This window comes from Scyliorhinus canicula, chromosome 2 (genome assembly GCF_902713615.1).
Source record: "Scyliorhinus canicula chromosome 2, sScyCan1.1, whole genome shotgun sequence".
In the NCBI taxonomy this organism is placed as follows: domain Eukaryota; kingdom Metazoa; phylum Chordata; class Chondrichthyes; order Carcharhiniformes; family Scyliorhinidae; genus Scyliorhinus; species Scyliorhinus canicula.
The window spans coordinates 219,851,570-219,864,109 of record NC_052147.1 but is presented as its reverse complement, the minus strand read 5'-3'; the positions used below and the strand labels follow the sequence as shown (position 1 = coordinate 219,864,109).

The 12,540-nt window shown below is 50.3% G+C and overlaps 1 protein-coding gene across 5 annotated transcripts in view; it reads right to left on the bottom strand.

Annotated features, from left to right (window-relative positions):
- The window catches only part of c2h7orf57 (chromosome 2 C7orf57 homolog), a 128,521-nt gene that overhangs the window by 66,166 nt on the left and 49,815 nt on the right, over positions 1-12,540 (bottom strand). For all 5 annotated transcript variants that reach the window (XM_038789586.1, XM_038789581.1, XM_038789585.1 and 2 more), the window contains one exon: positions 807-986. In XM_038789586.1, the coding sequence (XP_038645514.1) occupies positions 807-986 (180 nt within the window). The remainder of the gene's footprint in view (positions 1-806; positions 987-12,540) is intronic.

The window sequence follows — 12,540 nt, the reverse complement described above, 5'->3', positions numbered from 1 at the left end:
CCTTCTGAGCTCGGTTCCAGCATCAGTTATGACTCGTCCTGAAACTGAGGGGCACCGTGGTTAGCACTGCTGCCTCACAGCGCCAGGGTTCAATTCTAACTTTGGGTGACTGTGTGGAGTTTACACTTTCTCATCGTTTCTGCATGGGTTTCCTCCAGGTGCTCCAGTCCAAAGATGTGCAGTTTAGGTGGATTGGCCATGCTAAATTGTCCCTTAGGGTTAGGTGAGGTTACAGGGATAGGATGTGGGATTGGGCCTAGGTAGGATGCTCTTTTGGAGGTGCAGACGTGATGGGTCGAATGTCCTCTTTCTGCACTGTAAAGATTCTTTGATACTATGAAGTGTGCTTGTGAAAAGGAGCTTGTTATCTCGCTTTGCTAGGTTACATAATGTTAGGTATAAGCTGTGTAAGATTCAGGCTGAGGTTTTCAGCTGTTTTCTCAGATTTATTGGAAGGTGAAAATCTGGTGTTCAAGCAAAGATGTTGGATTGCAGAAAGAAGGTTCATATATACTATTACCAACCACGCTAATGTTAAATCCTAACATGCAGAAGGATAAATTAGAACAGGGGTGTGTAGTGGCACATGGAAACTAGTCATGTCCAATGTTATTTAGCTTCTGGCTGTCTAGTTCCATATCCTTTTCATCCTGTGTTCCTTTGCCACACTGTGAGGTTGGAGGCCCATCCACCCCTCTTCAACGTCATCACTTGCAGTTTTTGGAAGAAGTAAGCCGTACTTCATTGTGAATACCATTGAACCATTCCGAGAACAATATATATTTTTTTAGCTACCATGAACTTACCTGGAACGCCCCCTCGCTTTGCCAACTTCACATAGTCAGAATCAGAATCAAAAACAACATTACGCCGTCCTCGGCATCTTTCCTCCCCAGTCGTCATGTAGCCAAGACCAGGAATCAGTGAAGTTTCCCGTTTATTGTTAGAATTTCCTTCTTTTAAATGTAAGGAAGCTTTAAATTGCTCTGTAACAAAAAAATAAAGTGCATTTTAAAAACTTCAAATAATGACATATCGTTGATATCTCTGTGGGACATTTTACATCCAGGTTTGTCGATTAATAGAAACAAACCTAACTTACCTTAAAATCCTCTGAATGTCAGATCAAATGGAACAAGTGTTCAACTTGCCTGCTGGTATTAGGCTAGGACCTTCTGCCTTGGTGGAATCCCGGTTCAACCTGGGTGGTTTGAGAGATCTGTCCACCCAACAGTCCAGCCCTGATTCTGGTCAATTTGCTGGTGTCGTGGTCATTTAAATACTGGTCTACATTAGAAATACATTATGGGAAAGGAAGAAAATCGTTGAAGTAGGTGTCGCATGTGCACCATTACCTATCTGAGCCGCGGCCTCGAGGCAGATGAAATGCAGTATATATTTATATTTTAAATATTGATTTTGTAGGCTGGGGGAAGTAACTCTGTTATAGCCCTTTAAATATCAAATTGCCCCAACTACGTGCCATAGGAATGCTGGATGCTAAGAGAACATGGAGTTCATTGTTCCTAGGTTGCTGAGACATTAATGGATAATACATAAGATAGCATGTTCTTGTAGCCTTTGAATATGCGGTCCAAAGTTAAGCCTTTGCCTATGTCTATGACCAGTGGAAAATTTGGGAAATGAAGACGGCACCGCATTCCCCAAAATATTTCCCATTCCATTCTGCAAGACATGGGCTGGGATTTTACAGCCACTGGGGGGGGGGGGGCTGGGATTTTACAGCCACTGGGGGGGGGGGGGGGGGGGGGGGGGGGGGGGTCGGGCTGGGAGGGAGATTGGCCATCATGCAGTGATCACTGCTCCTGGCACCCACTGGCTCTTACCCACCCCGCTGCAATTGTACCCTTGGTGAGGGTGGCATCAGGAGACCTCACTGCCCCCTCCTGTTGCCATTGGGATTTTACTTGTGCCAGGGATAGGCTGGCATCAAATCTGTAGTTCAGTAGCTTTCATTGCTTGTCCTGGTGGTGGGCCCCCTTACCTCCTTTAAGGCCCACCCTATGGGCAACAGAGGCCCACCCCCACCCTTACCCCACTCATGGTCTTCCCAACCAGGGATTAGTCCCCTGACCTTCGCCCTCATTGTCGGGGCCAGGCTGGCAGGCCCCAGTGAGATCCCCACTCCACCTTTGCATCTGGTTCCATCGACAATCAACATGTGGGTGACACAGTGGAATTATCACTGGCCTCTAGTTCAAACCATACCATGGCAGATGGTGAAAACTGAATTTAATAAAAATCTGCAATTAAGAGTCTAATGTTGCTAATGAAACCATTGTCGATTGTTGTTAAAGCACATCTTGGTTTCTGCACTTTCAGGAAGGAAATCTGCCATCCTTACCTGGTCTGGCCATGTGATTCCAGATCCACAGCAATGTGATTGACTCTCAAATGGAGGGTAGTTAGGGATGGGCAACAATGGGAGGGTAGTTAGGACAGCACGGTGTTACAGTGGGTAGCACTCCTGCCTCACAGTGCCAGGGACCCGGATTCAATCCCAGCCTCGGGTGACTGTTTGTGTGGAGTTTGTACGCTCTCCCCGTGAATGCACGGGTTTAAAGGGGATGTACCAGACAGGTTTTTTACACAGAGAACTAGGGAGGGTTCCAAAGGCCACGGTGCAGGTGTATTTTGGTTGGAGTGAGCTCTGCTGATCCCCTGCTTCCTCTGCAATGGGGCAGTGCTTCTGAGGAGTGCAAATAGTGGGTAGGCCCCTGATTGAGCTTGGCCAAGTCCATCACCTTGATGAAACAGCTAGGGTATGAAGGTGTCCAGAGGGGCAGCCTGGGTGGGCTCCCAGATGACCAGAGGCCTTCTGAGCATTCAGAGGTCACAGGCAGCACTCAGCAATGTGAACAGTCATGGGTCAGTAAGCAGCCCCAAAGGGGTACATTTAAAGCACATACTGCAGCAATGGCGACTGGGCCAGGCCACCCCGATCCTGAGGTGTCACCCAGAGTCCACGGACTTGGCATCAAGTCGCTCCCAGTTACTGCCCCCGGCCTGGGAAGCCACCCCCCAGCAAGCCCGACAATGTTTGAGGGTCTTTCAGTGTTTTTTAACTTCCCGCTCTCCCTTCACAACCATGATGTCTAGGCCCTGCTTGCAAATACTTTGTAGTAATTCGCACCCGTGAGATTTCCGCCTAAGAGGGGTTGAGCATCGCTGAAGGGTGGAGCATGAAGCGTCCAAGCAAATTATATTTAAATCCATGGAAATGACGGTTTTGCATGGACCTGCTGGTGCAGGGCACCAACGTCGATATCGGCGGCAGCCAGGGACCACAGCATGGCATCGGAATCGCCACCGGCCGCAAACAGTTATTTTTTGATTACTTGTGACTCTCCTCCCGATCGCAATATACATTTCCGATGTTGTGAAATGGAGAATCCAGGATGACATGTTAATCCATGCAAAAGAGCTTCATGACATTGTTCATCAGGAAGCTCGACCTGCCTTTAAAGTCCCAAGAAATGAATTGCAAAACCATCGGGAAACTGATTTTTGACCTCACGCCACATTAAGTTCCCCGGCCCGACAATCTTCCCACTGTTGGTGAGCCCAGCAGATTCTGCCCTCAGTTATGAAGAAGAGTCATATTCCAATCAAAACATTCACTCTGTTTCTCTCTCCACAGATTCCGCCAGACCTGCTGGGTATTTCCAGCAGTTGCTGTTTTTATCTTCAAATCTCTTGTAAAGAAAGGAGAAGGGTGAGAAGGGAACCCAGAGGCACTAACCATCACTTAGAACAGTGGGCAGAAAAAGTACCCGGAGGCACGAGCCACCACCTAGAAGAGCGAGCGGGCGAATCTAATTCAGTTAGGTCTGTGGCTCCAGAGAGCAGCCATGTTCCATTCATCTGGGTTGGTGTCGCTGGGGCACATCCTCTAGGCTGGAAGCTCCATGGATAGCAAGTTCAGGGAGATGGTCATGCCACAGCTTAGGAGCCTGGAGGAAGAGAGGCAATGGGTGACCGATGGCAGTCCAAGAGAACCTGGCAGGTGGTACAGGAGTCCCCTGCAGGTTTTCAATTTTTTTAGCTGATGAGGGCACTGGTTCCTCAGAGGATTGCAGTCTGAACCAGGTTTGTGGCATCTTGAACAACTCAGCTACACAGGAGGGGAGGAAGAAGAAAGGAAGAGCAATAGTGATAGGGGATTCAGGTAATAGATGAGCGTTTCTGTGGCCATAGGCGCGACTCCGAGATGGCATGTTGCCTCCCTGGTGCCAAGGACAAGGTTGTCACAGAGTGGCTGCAGGGTATTTTCTGAGGAAGGATGAACAATCAGAAGCTGTGGTCCACATTGGTGCCACGGACTTTGGTAGAAAGGGGGATGTGCTGCAGTGCACCGCCAGAGCGGTTGAGGCATCGGAACTGCAATTTGAGCAGTCAAATGCACCGCTTAATGACAGCCCGGGTGGCCACATGGGCCTCGTGGTATCAGATCTCTGCATTGGTCACTGACCTACATATTGGCATCATTAGCCATGTCCTCAGTGGGCATCCCTTATCTCCACAAGCCAACCGGCCATCCTGGGGTGGTTCACAAAGAATGATCATCGACTGCCCAAGGTTGTAGCTGGCATGCACATTCCCTGGCAAGTGTGCACCACATGGATGATCTGGAGATTGTGGCTGCACCCGCGCTGAACATTCAGGCAGTGGAACCCCTTACTGTTAACGTAGGGCACCCCCTGATGCCACAATGTGCACAAGATGGCATGTGTACCATCTATTACCCGCCTGGACCTGGGGCATCCCGCGATGGCGGAGAATCCTGCTGCCCAGGCATCCTGTTGGGCTTGGTCCCGGTCAAAGTTAGCTGCTTGGGCAAACAGGGCATCCGTTACTTCATGGATGCACTTGTGCACAGCAGCTTGTGAAATGCCGCACGTCCCTGCCCGAGCCATGGAATGATCCTGAGGTGTAAAGGTTCAAGGCTGCGGTGACCATGACGACTACCAGGAGTGGGTATCCTCTGTATCCACGTTGTGCCAAGTCCACACGGACATGGCATATGTGCTGAACGTCCCCTTATTGAAGCGGAGCCTCCTGCGGCACACGCTGTCCATCATCTGTTCGAACGACCAGCGACACCTGTACACCTTGGGCCATCGCCGGCCTCCCCCTCTGGATCTCTCATTGCCCTGATGGTACTCAGGGTGTGGGGCAGGGCCCTACACAAGGGCCGCTGCCTTCTCCAGGTCTGGCTGCCTAGCCTGCCAGCAGCACCGCAAGGGCAGCTTCTGCAGGGTTTAAAATATCATCCATCTCGTGTAATATCTGGAAGGAATTAGAGAGGGAGAGAGACTGACAACCAACGGTGGCGTCAACCCTGGGTCCCTCCATTCTTCCATGGCGCCCCCTTCCTCCCCTCCCTCACATCCCCTGCCATACCTCATGGTGTCATCCAGCCTGCCATGCCCACGCACCATTGGCCACAGCGGGGGACCCTGGGCACCGGACCCTGTACCCCAGATGCCTGCTTGTAACGTTACCTGGACAAGGTGTTGGTTCCCTCACCAGTGCACTCACCTACCCTCTAGTCGCGGGAATGTCCCCAGTGCTGAGGCCCAGCCTCGGATGTTGGCTGCTGCGTCTGTGGTGTTGAGTCTCCAGTGTCCAGGCAAAGTGTCCGGGTCTCACAGTCTGATTGGGATATTAGGCAATAACTCCCACCTGCGACGTAGCATGCCTATCCACAGGAATCCACTTGGGAGCTGTGAAGTGCTCAGTTTACTACGATTGGCAATTCCCTATTAGAAATAGCCTTCAGCCACACAGCCAGAGGCCACCACGGTCAGTGGGAGGTGTGGGTGGTGGGTAGATTGCCCCATTGAAGACAAAACAGGCTGCTGAAACCGTCTTCCCTGTCTCTCTCTGAGAATTATTGTGCCTAGAATGTGCCCAGGGCTGCATGGTGTCACAGTGGTTAGCCCTGTGCCTCACAGCACCAGGCACCTAGGTTCAATTCCGGTCATTGTCTGAGTGGAATTTGCATGTTCGCTCCGTGTCTGCTTGGATTTCCTCCATGTGCTCCGGTTTCCTCCTACAGATGTGCAGGTTAGGTGAATTGGCCATGGTAAATTGCCCCTCAGTGCCCAGGGATGTACAGGTTATGTTATGTGGTTTCCGGGGATAGGGCGGGGTGGATGGGTGAGTGGACATGTTCTTTCGAAGGGTCGGTGCAGACTCGATGGGCGGAATGGCCTCTTTCTGCACTGTAGGGATTCTATGAATCTGCGAGCCGGTGATTGACGTAGACCTGTAAAGACTTAATTAGCTGCAAAGACTTGCATTCAAAGAATCATCTTGCATCATTGACTTTGGCTATATATGAGGAATCCACCTCATCACTCACCTGAGGAAGGAGCAGTGCTCCGAAAGCTAGTGATTCCAAACAAACCTGTTGGACTTTAACCTGGTGTTGTCAGACTTCTTACTGTGCTCACCCAAGTCCAATGCCGGCATTTCCACATCATAACAGATTGAAAACCAGCTTCTTCCCCACTGTTACCAGACTCATGAAAGGAATGAACTGACCTCTCCACGCATCTTCTCTACTGAGTAGTACTATACTCCGTATGCTTCACCTGATGTCTATGTATTTACATTGTGTATTTATGTATGTTCTATGTTTTTTTCACGTGTGGAATGATTTGTCTGGACTGTACACTGAATGATACTTGTCACTATACCTCCGCACACGTGACAACAAGCCCAAATCCCAAATCCAAATCCATTTGCGTGATTCTGGAAAAACGAGTAAGACCGTCTAAGTCCAGTGAGTCATGACAAAGAGTATGGAGGTGGCTTTGATAGACCACAGTGAATGGATTGCTGCGCTGGAATCTGACCTGACTTTGGTGGCTGAAACCAAGAAGTTGTTAAGAGCCAAGCAGAATGACAAGGAGAGCGGTGGCACAGTGGTTAGCACTGCTGCCTCACAACACCAGGGACCCATGTTCGATTCCAACCACGGGTGACTGTGTGGAGTTTGTCGATTCTTCCCGTATCGGCGGGGGTTTCCTCCGGGTGCTCCAGTTTCCTCCCACAGTCCAAAGATGTGCAGGTTAGGTGGACTGGTGATGATAAATTTGCCCCTGAGGGTGGAGTTGCAGGAATAGGGCGGGGCATTGGGCCTAGGTCGGGTGGTCTTTCCAAGGGTCGGAACAGACTTGATGGGCTGAATGGCCTCCTTTGTACTGTAGGGATTCTATGATTCTATGGGAACATACCCAGGAGGCAGAACTTCCGGATTAAGGGGTTGCCAGAGGGAACTGTAGGCCAAGCCCAAGTGGAATATTTCCTGGACATGTTCTTCAAAATGGTGGGTGAGGATGGATTTGCATCCCCGCCTAAATTAGACCGGGCCTATCGCTCACTGTGACCGAACCCTCATGCTGAAGATCCACCCTGTGCGGTGATTGTAAGATTCCAGCATAAAAGAAAGAGAAAGGGTTCTGCCATGGGCAAGGGAACACTGCATTTTCAAGTGGGAAGGCCACTCCATTAGGTTGTATCAGGACATGGGTGAGGTGTTGTGAAAAAAAGAGTTTCATGGAGTGAAAGCCGCTCTGTACAATAGTGGAGTAAGGTTCGGGATGGTCTATCCAGCTCACCTGAGAGTCATGTTTGAGGAAAAAGAGACCAAGAGATGTGGGACTCTTGTTAAAAGGCACAAGTTGTGCGCTATATAATTTGTTTCATGGCTCTATCGAAAGGCATGTTGCATTGTTTGTATTTCTCGTTCTTGTTGGGGTTGTGTTGCCTTTGACGACAGATTCTCTACTCTGTGGAGCTTTGTTCTTTACATTAATATATGGTTTCCTTTGTTTTTTTCAACATTGTTCTTTGGCGCATTCTAGTGGGGCGTGCAAGTTAAATGGGGTCTTGGTATTTTTTTAGTTCTTTTCCTTTTTCTCTCCAGCTCACTCGGGAGTTAGTTGGATGCAAGCATCCGAGATAAAGGGAACTGTAGTGACATGTATGAACGACTGGGAGAAAGGGCTGACACCGTACTGGACGCAACAATAAATGGGAGGAAGACCTGGGGATTGAAATAGGGTGGGGACTCTGGAGCGAAGCACTGCATAGGGTCAACCCCACCTCCACGTGCGCCAGGCTTAGCCTGACGCAACTAAAAGTGGTACATAGAGCCCACTTAGCAAGAACTCGAATAAGTAGTTCTTCCTGGAGATGGAGGACAGATGTGAACGGTGCCAAGGAGGCCCGGCCAACCACGCCCACATGTTCTGGTCTTGCCCCAGACTTGCGGGGTACTGGTCAGCCTTCTTTGAGGCGATGCCCAAAGTGGTGGGGATGAGGGTGGAGCCATGCCCGAAAGTGGCAGTCTTCGGGGTATCAGACCAGCCAGATCGATTCCTGGGGAGGTGGGCGGACGCCCTTGCCTTTGCCTCCCTGATTGCCCGCCATAGAATCCTGTTCAGCTGGCGGTCAGCAGCACCGCCCAGAGCTGCAGACTGGCTGTCCGACCTCTCAGAACCTCTCCAAATTGAGAAAATCAAATTCACCATCCGAGGGTCAGACGACGGCTTCCACAGAACGTGAGAGCCATTCACCCAATAATTCCGGGACCTGTTTGTGGCCAACGAACAAGCAGAAAAATAGCCAGGTAGCCAAAAATCAGGGAAAAGTAGCCAAAGTGTGAGAGGGAGGGATAGACCTGGGGACGCCGACAGCTAAACCTAAGAGAAAAGATAGGCGAACCGCAGGAGAAGGGGAGAGGGGAGGAGGGAAGGGGGGGAGGGGAAGAGGGAAGAGGGAGGAGACAGGGAACAATAGAAGGGAACCAGAGAGGGGTGGGGGAAGGCAAAGGAATGGTAGCCAGAAGGAGAGTGTGGTAGTCACCACTCTTTGTATACATCACATACATGAGATGTAATACGGTAAGGCCTCTGTACTACAGGTACAGGGGTAGGTCCCTGCCTGCTGACTCCGCCCAGTAGGCGGAGTATAAATGTGTGTGCTCACCGAGCTGCAGCCATTTCGGCAGCAGTTGCAGTAGGCTACACATCTCTGCTTAATAAAGCCTCGATTACTCTCTACTCCCGTCTCATCGTAATTGATAGTGCATCAATTTATTAAGCAGAGATTTTACAATGATGGACCTCCGCATCAAGCTTCACCCTCAAGCAGACAACGCCACGTCGGCCTTCGCCCACTGGCTAGCTTGCTTTGAAGCCTACATCGGATCTGCGACGGAACAACCCACAGAAGCACAGAAACCCCAGCTCCGATATCTTTCCCCTCATCCGGGACGTGCCCACCTACGCTGAGTCATGGCGCTTCTGAAAGAGAACTACAACCAACAGACCAACAAACTCTATGCCAGGTACCTCCCCGGTGAGTCCTTGGAAAATTTCTGGCGTGTCCTCCACGCCCTGGTGAGGGACTGCGATTGCCAGGCAGTTTCGGCCGTTGAACATTCCGAACTCCTAATCAGGGACGCTTTCATCACGGGCATAGGGTCGGCGTACATCTGCCAGCGCCTCTTAGAAGGGGCTACCCTCGACCTCGTGGTGACCAAGAAACCCGCAACCTTACTAACGGTTGCCTCCCGTAATGTACAACCGTACGCCACCGACCGCATGGCGCCCCCCCCCCTCCTGGACATTGTGGACCCCACCATCAAAAACCCCATCGTTCACCCCACCAGCGACCACCCCCAGCTAACCCCAAGCCTGCGCCGCACGGCAGCCAGCCAACCCCGGGGGGCCCTAGTCCTACTTCTGTGGGCAGACAAAGCACCCCCGGCAGCGCTGCCCGGCGTGGAGCGCACTTTACAAGGCCTGCGGGAAGAAAGGACATTTTGCTGCGGTGTGCCAGGCTCGGTCGATTGCCGCTGTAACCAGGCCCATTTTTCCTGCACCCCCCACGTGCGACCCGTGGGCGCCGCCATTTTTGTCCCCGCAACCCATGTGCGGCCCGTGGGCGCCGCCATCTTCCTCACCTCAGAACACGTGCGGCCCGTGGGTGCCGCCGTCGCCACCAGGAGCAGATGGTACAGTGCCCAGGACAGGACCTCCATCAGGTCTGAGGTCCAGCGGCTACTGCGGGAAGGTATTATCGAGGCCAGCAACAACCCCTGGAGAGCCCAAGTGGTAGTTGTGAAAACTGGGGAGAAACACAGGATGGTCATTGACTACAGTTAAATCATCAATCGGTACACGCAGCTCGACGCGTATCCCCTCCCACGCATATCTGATATGGTCAATCAGATTGCACATCAGGTCTTCTCGACAGTCGACCTGAAATCTGCCTACCACCAGCTCCCCATCCGCAAGGTGGACCGCCCATACACTGCGTTCGAAGCGGACGGCCGCCTTTACCACTTCCTTAGGGTTCCCTTCGGCATCACTAATGGGGTCTCGGTCTTCCAAAGGGAGATGGACTGAATGGTTGACCAGTACGGACTGCGGGCCACCTTCCCGTACCTGGATAACGTCACCATCTGTGGCCACGACCAGCAGGACCACGAAGCTAACCTTTCCAAATTCCTCCACACCGCCAAACTCCTGAACCTTACGTACAACAAGGAGAAGTGCGTGTTCAGCACCACCCGCTTAGCCAGCCTTGGCTATGTGGTGCAAAATGGAGTTCTAGGGCCCGACCCCAATCGCATGCACCCCCTCATGGAACTCCCCCTCCCCCACTACCCCAAGGCCCTCAAACGATGCCTGGGGTTCTTCTCATACTACGCCCAGTGGGTCCCTAACTATGCGGACAAGGCCAGCCCACTCATTCACTCCACCATTTTCCCACTAACGGCCAAGGCTCACCAGGCCTTCAACCGTATCAAGGCCGACATCGCCAAGGCCGCAATGTACAGTCCTTAAGTGGGTGCAGGAGTTGAAGGTAGCAGGACAGGTGGAGAAAGCAGTTCGTAAAGCATACAGTATCATGGGTGTTATTAATCGGGACATAGAGTACACATGCAAGGAGGTTATGCTGAACTTATATAAGACATTAGTTAGACCTCAGCTAGAATATTGTGTACAGTTCTCGGTACCACACTATAGGAAGCATGTGAATACATTGGAGAGATAGTGCAGTAGAGGTTTACAAGACTGATTCCAGGGATGAGAAACTTCAGTTTTGAGGATAAATTGCAGAGGTTGGGACTGTTTTCCTTGGAGAGAAGAGACTAAAAGGAGGTGTAATGGAGGTGTTCAAAATCATGAGGAGGCTGGACAGAGTAGATAGGGAGAAACTGTTCCCGCTCGTAAAAGGGTCGAGAATGAGAGGGCCCAGATTTAAAGTGATTTGCAAAAGAATCAAATGTGATGTGAGAAAAAAGTTGTTCACTTAGCAAGTGGTTTGGGTTTGGAATTCATTGCTTGGACATGTGGTGGAGGGCGTTTCAATCACGGCATTCAAGAGGGCATTTGATAATTATTTGATTGATTGGAAACAATGTGCAGGTGTATGGAGAAAAGGCAAGAGAATGACACTAAGTCATACTGCATGATTGGAGAGCAGGTGAAGACACGATGGGCCGAATGGCCTCCTTCTGCACGATAATAATGCTGTGGTTCTGTGACGGGGGTTTAAAAAACTCAAATAGATCTGAATACAGATTACATTACTCAGTCTCAGCATAAACATGGTGGATATAATCACTGTACAGCAGCAAGCACGAGAAGAGTTATTACAACGATCTATTCAAAGAACATTGCTAAATATAGATTTTTGTTCTGAACTTATTGCAGAATCCGCAATGTTTTTGAATCGATTGGACATGGGTGGATTATTTCCTACTCATAGGGATGAGGGTATGGTTTTAGAGACTAGAAAATTCGAGTGCTCATGAAATTCTGAAGCTCTGTTCTTAATCCTACTGACTAATGTATAAGCCTCCCCAAAAGGCCAGTGAACAATGATGCATTCTCTATCAAAAAATGCACTCATTACCATTTTACATGCCTGGGCTTGGACGCAGAACCATCCTTCTGGACCAATCTAGGCACAAACACAATAGAAAATTCACACATTCTCAGCAGATTACCAAAGAATGGTCATACTATCCATTATATTAATTGAGACTACTCATCATAGACACTTCCAGTAAACTGCAAAGTCCTTTAACATTTATTGTTATGAATACTACCTATGTGGTTCCAACCTACAACCTGCCATGACATCAGAACATAGGAAATAGGAGAAGAGTAATGTCACCCCACAATCTCTGCCATTTATTAAGATCATAAATGACCATTCGTCTCAACTCCACTTTCCTACACTACCCTGATACCTCTTGATTCCCTTTGGGCTAAATTTTACACTGCCCCGCTGATGGGTCTGAAGGCGCAGGACACATAAGATCCAACAGGTGGACTTCCTGCCACCCACCCACCCGGCAATGACCTGTCTGACATTTTACGGGAGAATGGCAAAGGGGATGTATCAGGCAGCTTAGACCATAAGACCATAAGATACAGCAGCAGAATTAGGCCTTTCGGCCCATCGAGTCTGCTCCACCATTTGATCTTG